This window comes from Dasypus novemcinctus, chromosome 10 (assembly GCF_030445035.2).
Source record: "Dasypus novemcinctus isolate mDasNov1 chromosome 10, mDasNov1.1.hap2, whole genome shotgun sequence".
NCBI classification, from domain to species: domain Eukaryota; kingdom Metazoa; phylum Chordata; class Mammalia; order Cingulata; family Dasypodidae; genus Dasypus; species Dasypus novemcinctus.
In genome coordinates, this window is record NC_080682.1 from 79055998 (window position 1) to 79083175 (window position 27178).

General features: G+C 42.6%; 1 protein-coding gene across 2 annotated transcripts in view; it reads left to right on the top strand.

The window, feature by feature from the left end:
• CYP2R1 (cytochrome P450 family 2 subfamily R member 1) overlaps positions 1 to 25121 on the top strand; it is a 36082-nt gene extending 10961 nt beyond the window's left edge. The window contains exons 3-6 of one of the 2 annotated variants that reach the window (XM_004472518.4): positions 18584 to 18736; positions 19109 to 19216; positions 19831 to 20160; positions 21093 to 25121. In XM_004472518.4, coding sequence (XP_004472575.3) covers positions 18584 to 18736; positions 19109 to 19216; positions 19831 to 20160; positions 21093 to 21268 — 767 coding nt within the window. In that variant the 3' untranslated portion in view covers positions 21269 to 25121. Of the gene's footprint in view, positions 1 to 18583; positions 19217 to 19830; positions 20161 to 21092 lie in introns of both variants that reach the window. The other variant, XM_004472517.4, reaches the window with a different exon arrangement.
• Positions 25122 to 27178: the final 2057 nt, after the last annotated feature.

The following is a 27178-nucleotide window of genomic DNA, read 5'->3' on the forward strand; positions in this document are numbered from 1 at the left end:
GTTCTGAGATTATGAAAATGTGGAATGACTTTATGCTTGTAAGTCTTGGCTTTTTTAATTGAACAATCTTTTTAGCTATTAAATCAGTCTTTTAGGGTGAGTAGAGGATCATCTTTAGTCAGATTTTTAAATTTATTCAACACTATTTATTGTGTTAGGGACTATAGGGACTATAGGAAAATAACAGTGAATAAGACAGCGGTGGTTTTTAGCATATGGAGTTTACAGCCTAGCACAAATAAAAATTTACAAATTACAATAACAATGATTGCTTTGAAGAAATATTCAGTAAATACTTCTTAAGCATTATTAGTGCCTGTTGCTCAATGTTGGAGAAATAGCTGTGAACAGAACAAAGTTTTGGGAAGCAGACTTGGCCCAGTGTTTAGGGTATCCGTCTACCACATGGGAGGTCCGTGGTTCAACCCCGGGCCTCCTTGACCTGTGTGGAGCTGGCCCGTACGCAGTGCTGATGCGTGTAAGGAGTGCCCTGCCAAACAGGGGTGTCCCCTGTGTAGGGGAGCCCCACGCGCAAGGAGTGCACCCCATAAGGAGAGCCGCCCAGTGCAAAAGAAAATGCAGCCTGCCCAGGAATGGTGCCGCACACAGGAAGAGCTGACGCAACAAAAAGAAACACAGGTTCCCATGCCGCTGACAACAACAGAAGTGGACAAAGAAAATCACACAGCAAATGGACACAGCAGACAATGGGGCGGGGAGGGGCGGGGTTAGGGGGGTTGAGTGGAAGGGGAGAGAAATAAATAATAAGTCTTTTAAAAGAAAAACAAAGTTTTTACCTTCTTGGACCTTATAGTGAGAGAGAAATCAACACAAATAAACTAAAAAACATTGGTCAGATGACACGAATTATGGCAGGAAACAAAGCAGGGTGAAGGGAATAGGGAGGGCCAGAAAATGGAGAAGATTGTTGCTATTTTTATATCCAGATCAAGTAAATATTTAAGTAGAAATCCAAATGATGTAAGGAGCAAACCAAGTAGATATCTGGGGAAAGAGAATTCCAGACAGAGACAAGTACAAAAGCCCTTAGGTGGAAGCATATTCTAAGAAAGACAAGTTGCTGGGTATAGAGTGAGTAAGAGAAAACAGGAATAAGGTCAAAGAGGTAACAGGAGGGAATGGTAGAGATCATATGGGCCCTTTTTAGCCACTGAGAGACCTTGGCTTTTTTTTTTTTTTTCAATTTCTGGATTTTATTTTATTATTTTTTAATTAATTTATTGAAATATATCACTCATACATAAACAGTCATAAACAATAAGTATATAATAATAGCTGTGAACTTACAAAACAAACATATGTAACATCATACAGGACCTCATAACTCAACCTACCACCAATAACTTGTATTGTTGTTAAACCTTTTTAACTAAACCTTTTTAACTAATGATTAAAGAGCATTGTCAAAATTTTCCCCCAACCAACCCTATTATTATTTTTATATAATTTTTATATGAACATACATAAACAATTAAATCTATAGTAAAAGTTGTGCACTTACAAAGCAAACATGCATAACATTATACAGGGGTCCCATACATCAACCCTCCACCAACACCTTGCATTGTTGTGAGATGTTTGTTACAAATTATGAAAGAATATTGTCAAAATCTTACTACTAATCATAGTCCTTTTCTTACAGTTGGTGTGTTTTTCCCCCAACCCACCCTATTATTATTTTTTAAATATATTTTTTATGACAGAAATTGTAAACTTATAAAACAATCATGTACATGTACAGAATTGTCAAACAACACCCCTCCCATCAACACACCACACTGTGGTGGAACATTTGCTACAGATAAGATAATATGTAGCTGAGCGTGGGGGTTTCGTCCTCGCTCAGGCCCAAGAGTCGGGGGGGCTTGCTCCTGCCGATCAGCCGGCGGGGGGTGCCCCAAGAGGGAGCACCGGTTCTCCAGGCGTGGGGGACGCGTGGTTGGGGAAAAACCACGGAGACCGCTTGAGCGCAAGAACAGGTCTGCTTTATTACGGAAGTACACTTAGCTATATAGGGTTGGGTAGAGGGAGGGGCGTGATGAAGGGAGGGTTGGCTAAGGGGCGGCTGTGGACAGGCTGAAGCTGATGGATAGACCTGAAGTAAGCAGTTACTGGGGAAGAGGGCAGATTGTGGGTTGGCAATATGGGCGGGACTGGCGGGAAGGACGGCGGGGGCTGGAAGGGGAGGAGGGGTGGAGAAAGGCGGCAACAATTGCTCCTTTTGTTTTTAAAAGGAAATAGAGGCAACAAATTTTGGTGCGCACTGTGGGTGTGAATAACTCGGCGTGCGCAGCAACAAAAGACAAGGATTAGGAGGAAGAGTAGGAGGAAAAGGAGGTTATAGGGACGGGCACGGGGATAAGACGAGGGGTGGAGGGAGACCACGAGGACCGGCCGGTCGTGAGCGGACAGCATAGCATCTGGCCAGGACGCATGTGCCCGCCATTAGGGTCGGCGCACGCCGGCGCCTGGCGCGCGCCGAGCCTTGCCAGCGAAACGGGCCTGTGATGCCCCTGTACCCCTCGCCCGAGGGGGAGGAGTAGTTGGGGAGAAGTAAGGAGAGGAAGACAAGAAGCTATAGGCGTGCCGTCTGGAGTAGGTGGAGAAACCTGTGGCAGCGGGGTTGTATCCCCCCCACTCATAAGACGGAAGGTTCGTGCGTCCAGTGAGGTTGGCGACATCAGTAGTGAAAGGGGGCGGAGGCGGTTATGTTCGAGGCGAGGAGCCTTTTTTGTTGCCAGAGGGAGAGGGTCCAATTGAAGGGCTGGTGACTCGGGTTGGCAGCGGCTGGGAGAGCGAGGGAAGCCAGGATGAAGAGAACGGCTGCGAGGCTGTGTAGAGGCATCATCTGACGGTGCGGCATCATCTGACGGTGCGGCATCTTGATGATGGCTGGTGCTGGATCCGGGTGAACGGGGCAACCTCTGGGCCGTATCCACTGTCAATGTTATCTCTCACCGAAGGCATAGGGTGCTGATCGTTCGGTGGAACTAGTGGGTCAGTGGCAGGCTGGATGCAGCGCCCAGGAATCCAGAGCAGCTGCGGCTCAGACTCTGGAAAGACACAAGCAAAGCCCCTCCCCTGTGCTAGGAGGGGAGCTGGATCTTGCCAACGATTTGTGGCAGGGTCTTTCCAATGGACGAGGGGAACTTGCGAGAGCTGCCACATGGGTCCCCAGTGTTTATGGGTGGGGGAGAGTCCATGGTCATCGAAGGTTAGGAGATTGTGATGAATGAGGCAGGCAGTCACGACGTCGGCGGGGGCCTTGTGGGGAGAGGAGGCCCTTTCTTTTTGAATGAGTAGCTTGAGCTGTTGGTGAGTGCGCTCGACGATTCCTTGCCCCTGTGGATTGTATGGAATGCCAAAATGATGCATGATGTGATACATCTGCACGAAGCTGGCGAAGGCGGCACTGTGATATGCTGGTCCGTTGTCTGTCTTGAGATCCCATGGAATTCCCATGAACAAAATAGTTTGGCGAAGCGCCTGGACGCAGTGTTTAGCACTTTCCCCCGTAAGAGGGACTGCATAGCACAGATGTGAAAAGGTGTCAATTGCCACATGAAGATATTTGAGGCTGCCAAGTGCGCTGACATGAGTGACATCTAATTGCCACCTTGAGTTGGGGCGGAGGCCGCGGGGGTTAACACCCTGAGGCTGCAAAGGCCCAAGTGGCAACAATGGTGCGCAAGTCGGCACGCTCGCACAAGGTGTTTGCAAGTTTCAATGGGAAGGTCTGGGAAGAGCTTCCGGATGGACCGCGCAGAGAAGTGGAATTGGGAATGCAGGAGCTTGGCTTGATTAAGAAAGTCTCCAAGCCGTGGCCCGTCGGCAGGGTTTTCATGTAGGAGGACCGGGTTTACCTGGCGGCTTGACACAGAAGCATCAGCGAGGTCATTCCCTTGAGCCAGCGGTCCTTGTAGGCCAGAGTGGCTTCTGATATGAGCAATGAACCAGGGCTGCTTCCTCGCTTCAAGCAGTCGCTGTACGAAGGCGAGCGCCCGATCGATGTTTGAGTCACCTGGTAGGAAAGTAGCAAGCGGGAGGCTGCGACACACCTGAAGAGTGTATAGGCTGTCAGTAAAGATGTTGAGAGGCTGGTCTGGGTGGAGATTGAGGACTGCAGCGACAGCTAGAAGCTCGCCCACTTGAACAGAAGAGTCATTTGCGAACAGCAGTTGCCGTGGCTCAGGATTCTCAGGAGTGTATATGATGGCAGCAAACGCCGTTTTTGAGGCATCTGTGAAGGCAGTGATAGCAGAAGGGATCGGGTTCCGTGCGGGCAATGGACGGAAAGGGTTGGAAAACGCCAATTGAGACATTCCCTGCAGCAATCGGTGATGAGGATAGTGGTTGTCAAAGGAGCCGCGAAAGAGCTCTACCAGGCTCTGCATTTGGGCATTGTTCATGATGAGGGAGGTAACTTCCTTGGCATCTAAAGGCCAAACAATAGTGTGTGGCGGGATGCCATACGTCTGTATGGAGAGAAGTACTAAGTCAGTGGCCAACGTGATCCAGGCTCTTATGAAAGGGCAGATTTTCGGGAGTTTGCTCTTTGACGTATGCAGAAAAAGGAGAGGGCCATCTTGCCACAAGAGACCTATGGGAGTGATTGGCGTTGGCAGAACTAAAGCCAAGATTGGAAGGGTGGGGGAGAACCGCTCCAGGCGACACTGTTGCAGGGCGGCGCTGACTTGTTGGATGGCTTCTCGAGCCTCTGGAGTGATGATGATGCTGCGAGTGGTCGCCGTTGGAGGGCTGTCCCTTGTCTGCAAAAGCTCGAAGAGAGGCTGCATTTGCGCTGTTGTGATGGGAAGCGCCGAGCGAAGCCAATTGATTTGCCCGCAGAGCTGTTGGAGCTCAGTTAATGTCATCCTCGGAGAGAGGTGGATTTTTGGGCTTGTGGGCTGGATAAACCGATGAAAATGAAAGCCTAGGAATTGAAAAGGAGGCTGGAGGTTTATTTTGTCAGACTGCACAGTAAGCCCGAGGCTGGAGAGGTTCGTTATTATTGCCGAGAGCAGATCATTGAGGAGCGCACTGGAGCTCGCTGCTAAAAGGAGGTCGTCCATGTAGTGGAGGATGTATGTGTGCTCCGGATTGAACTTGGAACGCAGCGGCTCAACAGCATGGTTGACATACAGTTGGCACATAGTCGGGCTGTTGCGCATGCCTTGGGGCAATACGCGCCACTGAAATCGCTGAGCTGCGCCTTGGTTGTTGATGCGTGGAACTGTGAACGTGAATCGTGGACAGTCCCGGGGGTGAAGAGAAATAGAGAAAAAGCAGTCTTTGATGTCGATGGTTGCCGCATGAAAATGCTGGGGGACTGCGGTGGGATGCGGGCATCCTGGCTGAGGTGACCCTATTGGCTTAATATGTTTGTTGATCTCACGGAGGTCGTGGAGAAGGCGGTATTGGCCGGTGTTCTTTTTGCTAATGACAAAGACTGGTGAATTGTAGGGACTAGTGGACGGCTCTATATGCCCTGCTTGTAGCTGCTCTTTGACGAGGGCAGAGAGAGCCTGCAGTTTGTGAGCTGGCAAGGGCCACTGCTCGACCCAGATGGGCTCCTCTGTGTCCCATTACAGAGGGATAGGGTCAGGTTTTGAGATGGGAGCTGTGGCCCCTAGAAGGGGGGGGCAGCGCAGCTGAGAAGGCTTCTGTGGTGATTCGGGCCTTTAGCTGGCTGAGGACATCTCTCCCCTATAAGATGGTCTGGACTGACGAGAGGACGAGTGGACGAATTTGGCCTTCGTGGCCTTCTCGGTTGCTCCAATGCAGAGGCTGGGATGTTTTCCAGGAGGCAGCGGCTCCTGTGGCACCGATGACTTGAGGGCCAGTTTCGAGGGGCCAGTGATTGAATGCGGCGATCTCGAAGGGAACACAGGAGACTTCAGCGCCAGAATCCAGGAGCCCATCGAGCCATTGCCCATCGATCTTGAGCTCTAATGAGGGTCTCTGGCGGCGCGTGATGGGCATTGTCCACATTATGGCTTGGGAATTCTCCTGGGGGCCTCTTGAGGGTGGGGCTGAGGCCTGCCCCGCTGGGAGTTTAAAGGCTGCTGGGAACCTTGGGCGGCACGGCAGTCGTGGGCCCAGTGATATCCTTTCCCACAACGCGGACATGGCGTAGGAGGGCCCCTTGGCCGTCGCAACGGCGGGTCTGAGCGAGGCGCTGGGCCTGGCTGGGAGCACTCGTGGACGAAGTGGCCAGGCTGGTCACACCAAAAGCAGACAGAAGTGGGGCCGGATGAAACAGCCATGGCAGAGGCAAAGGCAGCGGTGAGTGTTTTGACTTGTGGGTCGACGTCACGGCAAGCAAGGACCCATTCGTGCAGAGCTTTGTCGCGTATGGGAAGGACTACGGGCCGGAACGGCGCAAGGCACCCGTCTATAATAAGTTCTTTGGCCAGCGCAAACTGGGCATCCTCGCTGGAAATCTTCCGCTGACAAGCTTCCAGGACGCGGGCGACAAACGCTGGGAAAGTTTCATTGGGGTCCTGAAGCAGCTGCGCGAGCTTGGTGGGCTGCTTGGTGGAAACTAGAGAGAAAGACCGCTGGACGAGGACTTTTACCCGATGCCAAAACCCTGGGTCAATTTCGAGATAAGAATGAGGGTTTGCATAATTGTTGGTACCCGTGTATGCGTCGGAGGGATCGAGGATGCCTGCTTGGGCATTCTCCACGATTTGCCGGTCAACAGCCGCTTGATAATGGGCGCGCCATTCAATAAATTGACCCGGTGTCAGGATGGCACGGGCTAGTGCAATCCAGTCATATGGGAGAACGAGTTGGGTCCCTAACTCCTCAAGTAGTTGCTGCGCATAAGGGCTGCCAATCCCGTCTTCCTTTACAGCTTTGCGGAGGGTTCTGACCTCCTCTGCTGTAAAGGGTAGCCAAGTTTGGGGTCGCTGCGGCGTGGGCTGCGGATTCAGCGGATACAGCTGAGGGGTTTGAGGAGGCGTGGCACCGGGGGCCGATGGAGCAGCCAAGGCAGGTGAAGGGCTATTGCCGTACGGCGGCGGCAAGGGATAAGCGGAACACGGGTGAGAAAATGGCGGCTTAGCGGCTTCCGGGCAACAACAAAATGGCGGCAGGACCCTTCCGGGCGCCGGCCAAGATGGAGCAGCTACATCCGGCGGCAGACAAAATGGCACGGGGGGCGCTTCCGGTTTAGCGGAAGATGGCAACCCTGCAGTTTCCGGGCCCGAACCGGATGCTGACTGGGCAGGAAGAGGCGGGTAGAGGCGGGAGGAGGAGGATACTGGAGGAGAAGAAGCCGGATGCGCGCCATCTTGGGCAGAAGTGGGGGAAGAAGGCGGAAGTCCGCCATCTTGGGGAGTGGCAGGAGTGGTTTCTGTCTGCTGCGGGGAGCTCGGGCGGGGAGGTTCGCGCTCAAGAGCAGCAGCAAGTTGGTTAGACAGAGAGTCAGTGTCGGTGGACTCATCGGGATCACAGTCTAGAGGCCGTTTGGGAGAAGCTTCATAAACGGCCTCGGTCGGGGCGCCAAGGAGACAAGTGCGAATGGCAACGAGAACGGGTAAGAGGCCTGTTGAGAAGGTGCGTTTCTCGTGCTCCATGGCAGAGGTGACTCGATCTATGAGTCGCAAATAGGTGTCCGGGCTCCAGAGTTGGCAGGTGGCGAGCCACGGATTAAAAGGGAGCAAGAGATCCCAGTACTTTTGGAGCTGCCGCAAGGAGACGCGGACTCCATTGGCATCGAGCAGGGCAGCGAGGGCCCTGACTTGCGGCGCCTGACGCAATGACAAAGAGGCGCCCATGACGGGATAGGGACAGGACGACAGCGAGGGGTCCCTTGGGGCTCGTCCGGGCGAGGGGTCCCTACCTGGAGAGGAGGACGATCACAGCAGCAGCAGCAGCAGAGAGGGGCCGGGGGAGGAGCCGCCACGTTGGGCGCCAGTTGTAGCTGAGCGTGGGGGTTTCATCCTCGCTCAGGCCCAAGAGTCGGGGGGGGCTTGCTCCTGCCGATCAGCCGGCGGGGGGTGCCCCAAGAGGGAGCACCGGTTCTCCAGGTGTGGGGGACGCGCGGTTGGGGAAAAACCACAGAGACCGCTTGAGCGCAAGAACAGGTCTGCTTTATTACAGAAGTACACTTAGCTATATAGGGTTGGGTAGAGGGAGGGGCGTGATGAAGGGAGGGTTGGCTAAGGGGCGGCTGTGGACAGGCTGAAGCTGATGGATAGACCTGAGGTAAGCAGTTACTGGGGAAGAGGGCAGATTGTGGGTTGGCAATATGGGCGGGACTGGCGGGAAGGACGGCGGGGGCTGGAAGGGGAGGAGGGGTGGAGAAAGGCGGCAACAATAATATCATCTGACTGTTACTATGTCCATAGTGTACATTTGGCTCACATTTTCCATACTGCCTCATTATCAATACAGTACATCTTTCAAATAGATGCAAGAAAATTATTACTGATAACCACAGTCCATTGGTCATGCTTCTCCACATTTCCAACACCCTACAGTCGTGATGTATATTTGCTATAGCTCACAAAGAACATTCTTGCATCTGTACCATCAACCACAATTCTCATCCACCTCTTGGTTTACTGTGCTATTGAATCCCTAGATTATTCTCTAGCATTCTGTCCATTGGCATTTACATACCTAGACTTCCATTTTCAGCCACATCCCCATTTATAAACTAGCTGTTACTCACTATGTGTTATCATCCACTCTATATATTTCCACACTTTTACAGTAAAGCTAATTAAAACTTCTATATACATTAAACATCAATAGTCCATCTCAGTCCTCTTCTTATCTCCTTTAAGAATCCACCATCCACCCCCAGGTCTTGAAGCTATTTTCCTACAATTTCTTCTAGAAGTTTTATGGTTCTTGCTTTTATTTTTAGGTTTTTGATCCATTTTGAGTTAATTTTTGGATAAGGTGTGAGATAGGGGTATTCTTTTGGCTATGGATATCCAATTCTTTCAGCACCATTTGTTAAATGGACTGTTCTGCCCAGGCTGTGTGGGTTTGACAGGCTAGTCAAAAATCACTTGACCATACATGTGAAGGTCTGTTTCTGAACCAAAATTTGGTTCCATTGGTCTGTGTGTCTGTCTTTATGCCAGTACCATGCTGTTTTTACCACTATAGCTAGGTAATAAGATATAAGTCTGGAGATGAGGGTTCCCTTTTCCTTTTTAAGATGTTTCTGGCTATTCATGACGCCTTACCCTTGCAAATCAATTTGATGATCATGTTTTCAGTTTGTTTTTATAATGCTCATGGAATTTTTATTGGGATTGCATTGAATCTGTATATCAATTTGAGTAGAATTGACATCTTAATGATATTTAGTTCTCTAGTCTATGAGCATGGAATTTTCTTCCAGTTATTTAGGCCTTTTAAATTTCTTTTAACAACTGAGTTGCAGTTTTCTGAATGTAAGTGCTTTACATTGTTGGCTAAGTTTATTCCTGACTATTTGAGTTTTATCTGTCATATTTTATTTTCACCACTCTTTTGACACTTTTAGTACTTTTATTGAAGTAATCTTCATTTCTAGACTCTCTTCCAGGTCTCTCTCTCTCCTGTCTTTTCTTTCCAGGCTCTAGCACATCCTTTAGTATTTCTTGAAAATCTGGTCTCTTGCTTAGAAACTCTTTCATTTTCTTTTTATCTGTCAATATTCTAATCTCGCCTTCGTTTTTGAAAGACAGTCTTGCTGGATACAAGATTCTTGGCTGGAAGTTTTTCTCTCGTAGTATCTTAAATATATCAGACTGCTGTCTTCTTGCCACCATGGTTTCTGGTGAGAAATCAGCACTTAATCTTATTGGGTATACCTTATATGTTATGCATTGCTTTTCTCTTGCTGTTCTCAGAATTCTCTCTTTGTCTTTGGCATTTGATATTCTGATGAGTACGTGTCTTGGAGTTGGTCTATTCAGTTTTTTTCAGATGGGAGTACATTATGCTTCTTGAACATAGATATCTATGTCCTTCAATAGGGTGTGGAAGTTTTCTACCATTATTTCTTCAGATATGCCTTCTGCTTCTTTTCCCTTCTCTTCTCCTTCTGGGACACCCATGACACATATGTTTGCATGCCTTTTGCTGTCATTTAGTTCCCTGACCTTGTTCAATTTTTTCCATTCTTCATCTCTTCTTCTGTATGTATGTGCACTTTCAGAGGCCATTTCTTCAAGCTCACCAATCCTTTCTTCTGCCTCCTCAAATCTGCTATTATGTGATTTCAATGTTTTTAAAATTTCATTTATTGTACCTTTCCCATAATAATGTTATTTTTCTAAGTATGCTTTCAAATTCTTCTTGGTGCTCATGCAGTGTCTTCTTAACATTCTTAATCTCTTTAGCCATCTCATTGAATTTATTAAGGAGGTTTGTTCGATAGCCATGATTAGTTTTCTCAACTCCTTTATGTCATCTGGAGGCATATCTTGTTCCTTTAACTGGGGCATAGCTTCCTGTTTCTTGGCGTGGATTGTAATTTTTTGTTGGTATCTTGGCATCTGGATTACTAGAGTATTCTTTCTGGGTGCAGTTTTTCTCTTTAGTTTAGGGCTTCCTGCCCTTTCTCCCTTACTGGTTGTGCAGTAGGAGCCAAGGTTGTAATTGGTGCTCTAAGCTGTGGAGGCTCAAGCTGCCCTCATTGCACCAGGGACCAATGAAGCTTCTCCCAACTTTCTCCTTTGCCAGTGGTAGGGACAGAGTCACAGCTGTGTGGAATAATCCAAGTCATGCAGGCCTAGACTATAGTTGCCAAGAGAAACTGATGAAGCAGGGATAGAGCTGCAGGTGTGGGCAGTAGTCTATGCAGTGCGGCTCCAAGATGACCACAGTTGTCCCAGTAGACTTCTCATTTTCAGTCTGTGCCAGTCAGAGGTACGTGCAGTTACCTGAATAAGCTGGTGCAGGGCCCAGCAGCCTCTTCCCTGCCAGCGGTGGGGCTGAAGCCTAGTCTGGCACTGCAGGCCGATCTGGGTGAAAGAAACTGGTTTCTATCATCATTCTGATTTTCGATCCTGGTTTCCGCTCAGGCTGGGGGTGGAGTCAAAATGGTGGTCACTGACCTCTTTCTGACTTGGGCAGATTCACACCCCAGCTGTTCCCATGGTCATATCTTAGGCATCTGAGTCTACCAATCAGTAGCCAAATCGGCAGCCAACCATCTCTGCCTCCTCTATTTTTGGGAAATGGAGCTTCCAATTCCAGGCACAGAATAGCTCCTGGGGCAGCTCATGCCGCCAGAGTAGGACAGTCACCAGCCTCCACAGCTTGGCCAGTAATTTCCCAGAGAGTCTGGTAAAGGTCCCTGTAGCTTCCTCCCTGCTGGAAATGGCACTGGGGCCTATGCTAGAGCTGCAGTCTGATCTGGATGGAAAGAAGCTGGTCCCCACTAGCACTGATTTTCAGTCCATCCTGCTTCCCCTCGTGCCAAGTGCATAGTTAAAATGGCAGCTAAAAAGTCTCTTTCTGACTTGGAGAGGTTCAAATTTTAGCTGTTCTCAGGATTATACCTTTACTCATCAGTAGATGAAGTTGGTGCCCAACCATCTCTTCCTCTCCCATTTTTGGGAAGTGGAGCTTTCAATTCTAGCTGCTGAGCAGTTCCTGAGGCAGTTTGTGCCTCCAGTGGAAGATGGGCACTGGTCTGTGAAGTGCTATACTTATGAGTCTTCTCTGCAGATGGACAGTCTTCTCCTTCCATTCTTTCAAGGATGTTCCAGGATGCTCTTCCGGCCTCCTGGAGCCTCCAAACAGGTCTTCAGCTAGCTCCAGATAGCTCTGAGTGTTTACTACCTGCCCTGTAGCAGGAGCTGACTCTAGGAGCTCCTTACTCTACCACCATTTTGCTGGTTCTCCAAGACCTTGGCTTTTACTATGAGTGAAACATGGCACTATTAGAGAATTTTGAGTGTAGGAGTGGGTGTTCTGACTTATATTTTTACAGAATCACTCAGATTGCTGTGTGGAGAATAGATTATGTAGAGAAACAAGAGAAGCAAGGAGACCGGTTAAGAACTATTATGATTTCTTAGGCAAGAGATTATTTTGACTTGATTTGAACTTAAGTGATAGCAGTAGAGGTGGTTAGAAAGGTGGTTAGATCCTTTCTACTCTGAAGGCAGAGTCAATAGGATTTGCTAATGGATTGATTATAGATTATGCAAGAAAAAAAGTCAAGAATGAATCTAAGAATTTTAACCCAGCAAATGGAAAAGTGGTGTTGTCACTTAGTAAAATGGGGAAGTCTACCAAATGACCAGAAAGTATATAATTAGGAATTCAATTTTGAATGTCTTAAGTCTGAGTTAGCTATTAGACATCCAAGTGGAGATGTTGTATAGGTGTTGGATAATTGAGTCTGGAGTTCATGTTAATGGTTGAGCTGGAGATAACAGCTTAGAAGTTGCCGGCAGACTTGGCCCAATGGTTAGGGCATCCGTCTACCACATGGGAGGTCCATCGTTCAAACCCTGGGCCTCCTCGACCCGTGTGGAGCTGGCCCATGCGCAGTGCTGATGCGCGCAAGGAATGCCGTGCCACGCAGGGGTGTCCCCTACATAGGGGAGCCCCACGAGCAAGGAGTGCGCCCCGTAAGGAGAGCCGCCCAGCGCAAAAGAAAGTGCAGCCTGCCCAGGAATGGCGCCGCACACACGGAGAGCTGACGCAGCAAGATGACGCAGCAAAAAGAAACACAGATTCCTATGCTGCTGACAACAACAGAAGCAGACAAAGAAGATGCAGCAAATAGACACAGAGAACAGACAACTGGGGGGGGAGGGGAGAGAAATAAATAAATAAATCTTTAAAAAAAAAACAGTTTAGAAGTTGTCACCCTATAGAAGGAACTTAAAGCTAGGAGACTGGTTGAAATTTTAAAAGGACATGTATATGAATAGATAAGATACATCTAAAAACTGAGCCAGTTTAATGAAGGAAAACTACCACAGGAGACTGAGAAGACACAGCTAGTGAGATAAGAGAAGAACTAAGAGAAGAACCAGAACTTCTAGTGTCCCAGATGCCATGTTGAGAAAAAGTGTTTCAAGAGAAGGGATTGATAAATGATCAACTCTGTCAAATACCGTTATGTCACATAAGTTAGGAATGAGAATTGACCATTGGGTTTGGCAATGTGAAGGTATAAAGATACCAAAACTTGCACCAACTTCCACAAAGTTTCTGACAATAACTGAAAATACTGCAGTAATTCAGTCAATTCATTTCTGACTCTTAACTCCCTGGATTTAGACCAGGCTCTTCATTGTTAGCACCAGTCTCACAGAATTGCCCTGCAGGCGCCAGTCACAAGTTAGGGAGCCCAGGTATCCACATTTCTGACCACCTGGTGACAAATTTGGGAGTTCCTGCCACCCTCTTGGGTTCAGTAATTTGCTGGAAGCCCTATACTTGTGATTATAGTTTTATTACAGGAAAAGGATACAAATAAGAAACCCAAAGAAGAGATGCCTTGGACACATTCTGGGAGGGTCTCAAACACAAGTTTCCATGTCTTCTCCATATGGAATCAGAATATGTCACCTTCCATAGTAAAGAGAGAAAACAAATTTACTTATGGGGGAAAAAGTGCAGGTAGGCTAGTAATTATAGACGTAGAACAATTGAACTCACATGCATTGCTGGTGAGAATGCTAAGTGGTTTAACCACTTTGCAAAAAACACTTTGCATGACTCTTATAAACATTTACTTTCCATATGATCTAACAATTCCTCTCCCAGATATTTACCCAAGAGAAATCAAAACATATGTGCACAAAAATAATTTTCACATTTGACAGAATTGATCACTTGTTCACAGCAGGTTAATTCATGATAGCCAAATCCTACAAAGAATCCAAATATTTATCAACCAAAAAAATGTTAAATACTTTCAAACTTACAGGCCAGTTAAAAATAATACAAAGCCCATACAGAGAATGCCAACATACCTTCATCCCTCTAGCTACCCAGCTCCACCAATGTTAACATTTGGTCATATTTACTGTGTGATTCTATCTAATTTTTTTCTTTTCTTTTCTTTTCTCTTTCTTCCTTTCTTCCTTTTTTCCTTTCTTCAATCCATTTTCTGAATACTTGATTATAGGTTGTATACATTATGTTCCTTGAACCCATAACACTGCAGTGTACATTTTTGAAGAACAAGTATGTTTACTTTTGTAACTACCTCAAGTTTAGTTACCAAGCACAATAAATATAATATTGTTATAAAGCTTGTAGTCTCTATTCCAGTATGTTTCAGTGTCCCAATAATGCCCTTTTGAGCCTTTTCTCCTCCCATATTCAGGACCACATATTACATTTCATTTTCATTGTCCCTTTATTTGCTTGCTCTTTTTAAAAAAAAGTTTGTGGGAACATATACACAATGTAAACTTTCCCATCCCAACCACTGCCAAGTTTACTATTCAGTGGGATTAATGATATTCACAATGTTGCTGTACCTTCACCACCTTCCACTACTAAAACTTTCCCATCTCTCCAAACAGAAACCCTATATCCATTATGCATTAATTCCCTATTCCCTCTGCCTTCTTCCCCTGGCAACCTGTACTCTATTTTCTGTCTCTGTGAACTTGCATATTCTGTTGTTTTCTTTGTAGCCACCATGAGGCCTAAATTTAACATCCTAAATCTGTAACAATCTCATTTGCTTTGATACCAACTTAACTTCAATAGTGTATACAAACTATGTTCCTATACCCCTTCTTTACCCCTTCTTCACCCCACATTTATGTGGTTCGTGTTACAGATTACACAATTACATATTATGAGTCCAAAACCTTTGATTTATCATTACGATTTATGCATTTGCCTTTTAGATACTATAAGAAGTGAAGAATATAGTTACAAAACAAAAATACAGTAGTACTGGCATTTATATTTACCCATTTCATTACTCTTACTGGGGATATTTATTTCTTCTTGCACCTTTGCTCTATTGTCTATTGTCATTTATTCAATCTCCAGAATTCTCTTTAGCATCTCTTATAAGGCTAGTCTAGCAGTGACGAGTAACTCCCTCAGCTTTCATTTATCTGGGAATGTCTTAATCTCACTCTCTTACTTGCTTGGTATACAATTCTTGGTTAGCACATTTTTGCTTTCAGCACTTTAAATATGCCTTCCTGGTTTGCAATGAAAAATCAACTCTCACTGAAACTCTCTGTATATGACAATTTGTATATGTCTTGTGGCTTTAAGAATTCTCTTTATCTTTGGCATTCAACAGATTATAATATGCTATGGTATGGGTCTATTTGGGTTTTTCCTGTTTAGAATTCATTGAGCACCTTTGATATGTATATTCATGTCTTATTTTTTTTTTTTTTTAATTTGGGAAGTTTTCAGCCATTGTTTCTTTGAATATTCTTTCTGACCCTTTCTTCCATCTTCTTCTGGGATTCTCACAATGCATATATTGGTATTCTTGATGGTGTCCCACTGGTTCCTCAGATTCCCCTCACTTTTTTTTTCATTCTTCCCCCTTTCTGTTCCTCAGACTGGAAGATTTCACACTTTTTATCTTCAGGTTCACTAATTCTTTCTTCTGCCACCTCCAATCTGCTGTTGAACCCCTCCAGGGAATTTTAAATTTCTGTTACTGTGGTCTTTAGCTCTGTTTAATTCTTCTTAATTTAATTCTTCAATCTCTCTGTTGATAGTCTCTGCATTCATTTATTGTTTTCCTGATTTTCTTCAGTTTTGTGTCCATGTTCTCCATTAGCTCTTTGAGTGTTTTTAGGACCATTTCTTAAAGTCTTTGTCTGGTATGTCCCAGTTCTGATCCTCTTTGTGGATGGTTTATAATGCTTTAATCTTCTCCTTTACCTAGGCCATAGCTTCCTGTTTCTTTATGTATTTTGTAATATTTCATTGAAACCTGAACATTTTGATATTAGGGTTTTGACAGAGATTTCCTTGAATGCCAGAAACTAACAAATAAAATGAAGGGAAGAAGGAAAACACTTTTCCCAATCTTTGCAGATTGACCTATGTGAGTGTTTTTTTTTTCAGAGCTTATCTGTATAATGAATTGAAAGAATAAGTACAGGCCAAACCATGGGGGCCTCCCTGATCCTTTCTGTACGTGAGTCTTTTCTTAGGCATGCATATGTGGCCCTAGGACTTCCCCTTTTGGCACAGATACAAATGTCCACTCTTCTCCAGGAAAGTTTTCTCACATTTCTGGACACTGCATTGTATGTCATACAACCAGCAGTCCCTTGCACTGGCAGCCGACTCAACTGCTCTCCTATAGAGTTCTATAGGAAAACTCTGTTCTACATGCAGGACAAGTTCTAAGATGGCAAGCCTATTATGAGTGTTGGTCCACTCTCTCAGACCGCCACTGAACAGATTGGGCCAGACACACAGGTTCCCAGGATGTGCACAGGGGTTACTCTGCTCCTCTGGAACCAGGACCAGGGACCAGCCCTGGGATTAAGAGCTGGCTTTGCAGGGTAATGGAGGAGGGTCCAGCCAGGACACCACAGAATCCTCCCACTTTTAAGTTGCCTTTTTCTCAGTTTGGCTCTCACTCTGTCTTTTAGTTTCCTAGGTTGTTCCAGCATATACCATAAAGTGGGTTGATGTAAACAATGGGGATTTATTAGTCACAGTTTATATCCACAGGAATGGATTAGATTTAAGAACATGTTTTTCTGGGGGTACATACAGCTTCAAACCACCACACTTCACACTTTGGACTCCCAAAAGACATGTTCTTTCCACATACAAAATATATTAATTCCATGAAAATAACACATGAAATAAGTTATTTCAGAAGCAGTGATCAGTGCAGCCTCATTAAAATTGGTTATGGGTGTCATCTTTCCAGGAGCACAATTCCTCTCTGTCTGTAGACCTATGAAACAGAACATGTTATCTGCTTCTAATATGCAAAGTAGGGACAGGCATAGGATAAACATTCCTATTCCAGAAGGGAGAAATTGGAAGGAAAACAGGGGTCATGGGTCCCCCAAAATTCCAAATACCTGCAGGGCATACTGCATTAGAGTTCAAGGTCATCTTGGGAAGATGTTTTGTCCTCAGGGCCTGATGAAGCAGCAGCTCCACCCCTTCCAAGTGCTTATGCAGTGACCATATTCACCCAAACACAAAGGTAAAAGCTTCTCCTTCTTCAAGTATCTGGGTGGTGGCCAGCCTCTCTGCAACCCCCTAAGCATCTGAGAAAACTGGGTGGTAGCATTCTTCTGAACAAAAGGACTGATGGCCTGCCCTCTCCAAGCACTGGGGCAAACTCAACCTTTCCACACATGAGTGGAACCCAAGAAGATGTCTTAGACCTAGACCCTAGCTTCCATGATTCTGCCCTTGAAGTGATTTTTCTTTAGTCTTTCCCTTTTAGTACAGGCTGGCAATGGTCCAGGAAAATGTTCAAATCAAGGCAATGCTTTCTTTCTAAAGATTGACCGCCAACAGTCCTTGGCTTTTCTGCCACATGGCAAGGCATATGGCAACATCTGCTGGTTTCTCCCTTCTCTTCTGGATTTTGTTGCTTTCAGCTTCTGTGGCTTATTTTTTTCTCTCTTTAAATTCATTCCATTTATAAAAGACTCCAGTAATAGGATTAAGTCCCATCCTGAATGAGGTGGGTTACACCTTAACTGAAGTAGTCTTACAAAGGGTTTACACTCACAGAAATGGATTAGATTTAGGATCATGCTTTTCTGGGGTACATACAGACTTAAACTGCCATATGGTATTATTTTTAATAAGTTTAAAAATTGTTGCACAAAAGTTGTTGGAATGTAAATGATATATGCATATCATGTACACAAAAGAATGCCACATTTTTCATTTATCCTGTGTACCAGTGATGAATGAAATTTCAAGTAAAGTGTATGCTATATAAATATATGCACTGAAGATGTTTTTCCTTGATAGTCAATTTAAAGGAAAAATTTCCATAGTAGCCACTGTAGAGTGTACTGTGGAGACTTTGAAATTTTAAAGCAAACGATATCAAAGCAAAAGAAAAGCTTGAGCTTCATTTTTTCCCTCTTTTTGGCTTGAGTATTTCCACTAAACTGACCCATTTCAGGCTATCCTTACCTCTTCCAGACTAACATTGTTATGTATCATATGCCTTTAGTAAGAGGAGATTAATATTCTAAAATCCAGTCTCTTATAAGCAGATAATTTCTAATCATTGAAGGATGATTTTAAGATGTTTAGTCCAAGATAAAATTTTATCCATAGATTTTACAGTAATTTGTCTTTTGTAAATTAGATTTATGAGTCTGTGAACTTTGACTAATAAAGTCACCTGAGCCTAGGTCACCCAGGTTGAATTACACAAGACTGATTATAGGTTTTTACTGCCAGGGCCCAGATGAGAAATAGATGAGTTTTATTCTATGGATAACAGAGAATGGGTCTTAATTACTGGGTCTAGTTTTCTAAAAGTACAATTTGGAGAGGAATGATTAACCATTTTTTTACTCCATACTGTTTTCAGCTGTTAAATACAGGGAAGTAGGAATGATAAAATATTTTTAGTATATTTTTCTTTCAGGCTTACTCAACTCCAAATATGGCCGAGGATGGATTGATCACAGAAGATTAGCAGTAAACAGTTTTCGCTATTTTGGATATGGCCAAAAGTCTTTTGAATCTAAAATCTTAGAAGAAACCAAGTATTTCATTGATACTATTGAAACATACAAAGGTAGATCTTTTGATCTTAAACAATTAATAACAAATGCTGTTTCAAACATAACCAATTTGATCATTTTTGGAGAACGATTCTCTTATGAAGACACTGATTTTCAGCACATGATTGATTTATTTAGTGAAAATGTGGAACTGGCTGCCAGTGCCTCTGTCTTCCTGTATAATGCCTTTCCATGGATTGGCATCTTACCTTTTGGAAAACATCAACAGCTATTTAGAAATGCCGCTGTGGTCTATGATTTTCTCTCGAGACTTATTGAAAAAGTTTCAGTCAACAGAAAGCCTCAATTACCTCAGCATTTTGTTGATGCTTATTTAGATGAGATGGATCAAGGTAAAAATGACCTATCATCTACTTTCTCTAAAGAAAACCTAATTTTCTCCGTGGGTGAACTCATCATTGCTGGAACTGAAACTACAACCAATGTGCTACGGTGGGCAGTTCTTTTCATGGCTCTTTATCCTAACATTCAAGGTGAGACTTCTCTTGATGGCAGGGTGTGGTCTGTCTTTACATGTAGGTCATATCCATTTAAAGCCTTTGGCCAAGTATCAGGCATTTTATTTAGCAACTCCTGTACCAGCCAAGAAGAGGAGAAACATTTACTAGTTACATAGAATTTTCAAATCTCTTTTCTCAATTCATGTTACAAACCTCTGAGATAGGTCTATTATGCCTATTTTATAAATGAGGGGGAAGGCTGAGTACCTAGCTTGCCCAGGGCCAACCACTGAAAGTGGCAGAGCTGAGAGCTAAAGTTTGTTTTTTGAATCCAAGTTATATGCTTCACTATTTTTCTGAGTGAGGGGATATTAATCCAATTTTAGGTTTAATTTTAATTTTAATTTTTATCACTTTAAATGGGTTTCCACCTTCCCAAATGTTACTCAAAACATTGGCTGCAGGTCATACAAAATATGTATGGCATATATTTAAAGAGAACTTCCAAATAATGAAAAATGTCAATCTAGGTGTGCCCATACCCTGTTGTTTTTCAATAGGTTATCTTATATGTTACCTCAAAGGGAAATTATTTTATATATAATTCAAAGGATTATATAATAACTTGAATACTTTTTCTCTGACAGGACAAGTTCAGAAAGAGATTGATTTAATTATAGGCCCCAATGGGAAGCCTTCTTGGGACGACAAATGCAAAATGCCTTATACAGAGGCAGTTTTGCATGAAGTTTTAAGATTCTGTAATATAGTTCCATTAGGGATTTTCCATGCAACTTCTGAAGATACAGTTGTACGTGGTTATTCCATTCCTAAAGGCACAACAGTAATTACAAATCTTTATTCTGTACACTTTGATGAAAAGTACTGGAGAGACCCAGAATTATTCTATCCTGAGCGATTTCTAGACAGCAGTGGATGTTTTGCCAAGAAGGAAGCTTTGGTTCCTTTTTCCCTAGGTAAGAGCACTTGCCCAGGGGTATATGTTTAGAATGAAGTATAATGATGATTCATCATGTGCAGCATCCTGCTGTAGAATAATATATTCTTTTGTTTTGTTTTCTTTTTAACTTTTTAAAGAAGCTTTAGATTACATAAATGTCGCATCAGAAATATAAGGAATTCCTATAACCTCACCCTCTTCCCCTCCCACACTAGAATAATATATTCTAATTCTGAAAATGCGGCATTGATTCTTACGGGAGAGAATGTTTTAATTAGAGGTAATATCACCTTTTTCTACTCAGAATAAACAAGCCTTAATTTGATAATTGGAATAAACTGTTGAGAAGCTCTGGCTTTTGAAACTATTTTGCTTGTATAGAAAATTTGTGGAGCTAGAAGTCAGTTACAGGTAGCTTGAGAAAAATGAGACTCAAAGAAGGGGAATGATACATTATTTTGAAATAAAACCAGAATCTAACTCTCCCATCTCCAAGTTAATCTCCCTCATCTCCAACTAGGAAAAGACTTGCTGGAGAAAACTACACATATCACAAAACCCATGAAAGATGGATTGGAAAAAGCTTCTTTGTTGAGGAAGAGTACACATTTCATTAGTTGAAGTGAAATGGGCTTATCTTGTATTAATAGAACAAAACATCACACAGCAGATTACATCTTTGATGGCATATCTTTGCCTCTGTTGCAACATGCAAGTAAAGTGGAGGACAGAACTAATAGACTACAGAAGTCTAAGAGCTGAAAATAGAGAGTTCTGGGGACTGTAGTGCTAATTTCCATTCTTTGGGATTTAAAAGAATCCTTTAATAATCATGACTTTAACTTTTCTTAAATTCCAGATTTCCTGAATAGCACCCAAATATTAGACATTAATTTTAGTAAATACTGTGAATTTTTGAAAATTATTTTATGTATTTTTTCTGTTTAGGGAGAAGACATTGTCTTGGAGAACAGCTGGCTCGGATGGAAATGTTCTTGTTTTTCACAGCATTACTTCAGCAGTTTCACTTGCATTTTCCACATGAACTAATTCCAAATCTCAATCCCAGGTTAGGCATGACGTTGCAACCCCAACCCTATCTCATCTGTGCTAAAAGACGCTGAACGTGCATAGATGTCTTGGGCAGCAAGGCTGTATGTCTGTTTGCCTCACCCCTGAACCTTGTTTATTCGATGTGTATGTGTACGTACACAAGTTACAGCAACAAATGAACATAGATGGGTCTTTTTACACTGGACTAAAGCAATACCAATTATTAGCTATGATTTTTTTTCAAGTTTCTTTGATTTCCAAGGTAAAAATTCTCAGTCAAGGAAAACAAAGGTGCAAGTGATAGGTGTTGCTAAGAAGGACCTAGGATGCCCTAAGCTGTGCTGGACTTTTCAGCCTCTTGTCTGGCACCACGTTCCCCTCATACCTTCTTGACTCTTACCTGGCTTCTGTCCCAAGGGACTTTGCTTCCATTTGCCAGCTCCCTTCTGGTCAGGTACCAGCCCAGGTCCATAGAGAATTAAAGAAGTAATTAGAACCCAAATTAATTTGTACTTTAAAGGAATTTTAGGCATGGTAGCATGTGCATGAGCTCCAATAGGTAAGATAATTCAGTAATGTAATGGTATATAGGCGTGGTGGCATGTGCGTGAGCACCAGGAGGTAAGATAATTCAGTAATGTGATGGTATATAAAATTAAAATACAAAATATTTTAAAAATCACTATATAGTGACCAATAGAAAATGTATGAAGACAAAGTACCATTTTTCAATATTAATAAAAATAAAATATGAGAAACATAACAAGAATGTACAAAAGATAAGTGCGAAAAACATTAAAACGCTTCTAAAGGAAGTGTTCTTCCAAGAAGAATAAGGTGAGAGGACTTGTTCTACCAAATAGCAAGACTTAAAGCCAAAGTAATTAAGATGATATGTATTGATTCAAGGAAAGACAAACTAATGAAATACATTAAAAGGCCCAGAAACAGATCTGCTTATATTGCTTATGGTCAAGATTACATTGTTTATCTGTGGGGAAGGAGGATCTTTTAAATATACATTGTGCTAAGATAATTGATAGCTAGATGTAAAACATAAAACTTGACCCCAGCTCACAACATACATAAAAATTAATTCCACTGGATTGTAAATCTGAATATTAAAGGCAAGACAATAAAGCTTTCAGTGTATTATATAGAATATTATCTTCATTATCTCAGGCTGTAAAATATTATTAAAGCAGGACATGTAAAGCAGTTGCCATGAATACAATGATTGATATATTGTACTGTATTATAATTAAGATAATCAGTTGTACTATAATTAAGATAATCTGTTCACAAAAAAAATATTGAAAGCAAAAAGAAAATCCACAGAATAGGGAGAGGATATCTGAAATGAAAAAATGCGATTAAGACAGTAAATTGGCACCACTTTTGAAAACAGTTGGCAGTATCTAGGTGCATTGAAGATGTACATACCTATGATCCATCTGTACTGAGTTCAAATGTGGAGATTTCAGACTTGAAAAAGAAAAAATATTTGACCATCAGAGGGCAGTAACATACAAGCTATTTGTTGGAGACAACACTGACAGCTTTGCATGAGAGGGTAAGTCCCTTGCAAGAGGAAACTTTCCAGAGCCCAGCATGAGACAGCCACCAAAAAGGAAGCAGGGCAAGGGGGAACTCCCAAACTCCTGGGAAAGATGAGAAAGGAAAGGTGGGGAGGGGGACGGTATTAAGTTTCTAGGCGATGGTGCTGTCAGCATGTCTGGGAGCCTCTGGGCCAAAGAGCTCAGTGACTTGGGACCTTATATAAGTGCACGGTCTTTTCAAACTGAGAACAGACATTGGGAAAAGTTTTGTGGGGTTATGCAAAGCAGATTAACTCTGGCTAAAATTTACTTGTTTGGGCTATTTTTCAAATATTTGGATGTGTAAGGATTTGAGTTTGGCATCAGCCTGTGCTTTTTTAATGGACCCAGGCTGCTTTGAAGAAGTAAACACATAAGGCCACTACACAGAGGCCATCTTGGGCTCATTTTTACAACACTATCCATTTAACTCTTGGAGGTATACTCTAGCGATCTATTTCCCCCAGACATGTATAAGAATTTTTATAGCAATATTATATTCAATAACCAACTATTAGAAATAACTCAAATATGTAACAATAGTAGAATGGGTAAATAAATTGTGGTATACTCATTAATTCAGAAATAAAATTAATGAACTACATGGATTAATGTCAAAAATGTAATGTGGAGTCAAGGAAGCCAGACATCCCGAATACATATTATAAGATTCCATATGTATAAAGTTCAGAACTGTTGCAATTAAGCTATGATATTTAGAGAAATGCATACGTAGGTGATAAAACTAAAGAAAAGCAAAAAAAATTATTGTAAAATTTGTAATGTGGAGTTTTAGTTACAATAATGGCCGACTAATTTGGACAAACTTCCAATGACAACAACTAGACAGATGTATGGAATAAAACAATTTGTTTCAAGACATCAGATAAATGAGTCAAAAAAGAATTATGGACCTAATATATAAAAAAGTTAGAAACATAAAGAAGTGAACCTGGAATGTCACACTTATTATCCTCTAGAGTTGTCAACCAATTCTGGAAGAGGCAATTGAAAGGCTAAGAAGTTAAGCAGCTTTTGACAGACTCAAGGGGTTAGGAGAGAAAAATTGGAGAATAGGACCTTCAGAGTGACCCTAATAGGATATGTGGTAGATTGAATTATGTACCCCCAAAAAAGATATGTTCTTAATCTTAATTCACATCCCTGTGGGTGTGAACCCATTTGTAAATAGGACCCTTTGAAAATATATTACCAGTTAAAGTATGGATTCATTTGTGAATAAGACATTTTAAGATCATATTTAGGTATATGGCCCAACTGAATCAGGGTGAGCCTTAATCCATGTTACTGGAGTCCTCTATAAGTGGAAGAAATTTGGACAGAGACTTCAGAGAAAGACACAGGAAGGAGCCAGAAGCTGGAAATTAGCAGAAACCAGAACAGACAGAGAGAAAGAGATCACCATGCAACAGGAGGCAGAGCTGCAAGCCAAGGAACCCCAAGGATTGTGACAAGCCAGCACCAGAATGCTTACAGACTTTGGTGAAAAAGCATAGCCTTGGGGTGCCTTAATTTTGTATTTCTGCCCTCTGAAAGCATGAGCCAATAAATTCCTGTTGTTAAGCCAGCCAGTGTGTAGTATCTGTTACATAGCAACCTGGCAAACTAAGACAGGCTTTACCCTTGGAGAAAGAGTGAACCAGTGGGTTTCACCAGAATGAAGCCCAGTTTTGAATCGCCTCAATCCTAGTTGAATTAAGGCAATTCAGAATTACTAATTCCTCTGCAGCCTGCCAGAAGCAACTAAAAATCCTCTCTTGGGGAAGATAAAATCCCAGGTCTCAAATATTTATTCAGTTTTTCATATTCAGTGTTGGCACTCAGTAATAATTAGCATATGAGAAGATATTATGACTGAAACCAAGAGAAACAACAGGCAATAGAAAGATACCCTCATCAGATCCAGACTTATCAGATACAAACTGTGCAGTAGCCATACTTAATGCTTATAGTAGACATTCTTAGTGCTTTATCCAGTTTCTCTTTACTAGGTAGATTCACCCACTCCACTCCCATCTCCCCTACCTGCAACACAAACACACTCCCAGCCACTATGGGTGCTAGCTGCTAATACCCTTTTCCAGAAAATTGGCCTCAGTTAATGGGCCCCAGTTGAGTCACCTTTCCTGGAAGTTCCCTAGGAGGCTATTTAACCAACCAAGATCCTCATCTCCAGCAAACAGTAACTGACTAATCCAAAAGTACATAAGCGACACATATGCCTTTCCCTATCCTGTTTCCTTCACCAATTTACAGGGTTTAACCCAAAAACATGCCTTAATTAAATCTCTTGTACAAATATCCCTATCTCAGTCTCTGCTTCTTAAAACCTAGAGTAATGTTAAAGGAAATAAAAGACAAGATTGAGAAGTTCATCAGAGAATTGAAAACAACAAAAAATCAAATGGAAATTCTAGAACTGAAATGAACTAGAAATAACTGAATATAAGAATTTACTGAATGGGTTTTATAGCAAATTAGGCATGACTGAAATGAATTAGTGAAAAACCCACCCACCTAGAGTTATTCACAGAGACAAAAGGAAAATACAGAAAAGAGTTTGAGGGACTTAAGAGATACAATTAAAAGATCTAACAACTGTGTGAGAAAAAGGATGAGGCAGAAGCAATATTTGAAGAGAGAATGGTTGCAAGTTTTCCAAAACTGATGAAAGATATCAAGCTGGATATTGAAGAAGTCCTTTGAATGTCATAAAGCATAAATACAAAGAAAATAATTTCAAAGAAGCATCAGTAAGACTTAAAGCTGACTTTATAAAAGAGACAACGCAATGCAGAAGACTATGGCATATTATCTTCAAAATGCTGACAGAAAATAGTTGTCAACATAGCCTTGATAACTTTAACTCCAGAAAGAATAGGGTGGATGCAGAAAGTATATTTTGAGGAATGCAATTTAAGATCTCCTTTGCCTTTTTTTTTTTTTTCAACCAGAGAACCATATTTTTAGATAATGACAACAGCTCAGGGCTTTTATCATTAGAAGTCTTATTAAACCTATCTTTCTCCATTTATCCTGTACTACAAACAGTTATTTGGATGAAATACAAGAAATCACATTTATTCTTCTTGAGTTTCATCTTCTTAATGGTATACTATTCATATCCCTTTTGGATCATTTGTTTCTTTATTCAGGTTAATAAAACTAAAAAAGCTATCAAGGGAAAATAGACCACAACAAAACTTTTAACAACAAGATCTCCATTCACTATCTTTCTGATGAAATTATCTGTGAATATCCTGTCATAAAGATTACTTCAGGGAGTGGATGTGGCTCAAGTGGTTGAGCACCTGCTTCTCATGCAGGATGTCCCAGTTTCAGTTCTCAGTGTCTCCTAGGAAACAAAACAAAACAAAAAAACCCAAAAAACACAAAAAACTAACTTGGGGAAGCTGATGTGGTTCAGTGGTTGAGCACTGGCTTCCCACAAAAAAGATCCTGGGTTCAATACCCACTAACCTCCCCCCATCCTCCCAAAAAAAGCTTCCTTCAAGAAACAGGGATCCTCTAGCCAAAGTTTTGATGCTGTGAGCCTCCTCAAGAGAACTGAAGATAGTTCTGGGATACTGAACTTGGGAATCATTTCCAGGCAAAAGTTGATGCTGTTCTACAAAAATGCCATTGAATCTGGTATAGACTGTTGACTCCTAACCTATACCCCCAGCCCACATCTCTCTTCTGAGTTTCACACCCATATTTAACTATACTTGAGTATCTTCAAAACCCTTTGATCTCAATTTACTCCAAAATTAATTCATCTTCTCACTCATATTCAAAAATCTACTCCTTCTCTGCTATATCTTGTCTCAGTGAATAATAGGGTTGATGAAACCAGAAATTGGAGAGTCACCATCAACTCCTTTACCACCATATCCAATTAATCACCAGGGAGATTGTACATCTAAAATCTCTCTAAATCCGTTTCCCTATTGTCCTATGACCTATCCTACTCTAGACCACTAAGGTCTCTATGTCCCATCTTGTTTCTCCATTCAACACATGTGAATCTAATTGTTACTCTCTCAGAACTCTTCAATTGTTCCCCATTTCCTTTAGGATAAAGTTTAAAAGACATCTCATGCTAAAGCCTTTCATTAACTGGCCTCTCTCTTCTTGGACTCTATGTTCCAGCCACCCTAAATTTCTTTTGGTGTCTCCAATGTGGGGATGTTTTTTCCTGGCCTCTATACATGTCATTATTCTCTCTCCTAAGCAACCTAATATTTAAGATAATATTTAATTTTTAGTTCTCAACTTAAAAATCACCTTCTGAGAAGCCATTCATCCCTGCTTCACCCAACACCCTTAATCCTGCAAACCCTTAAAGATGCTTGGATTATC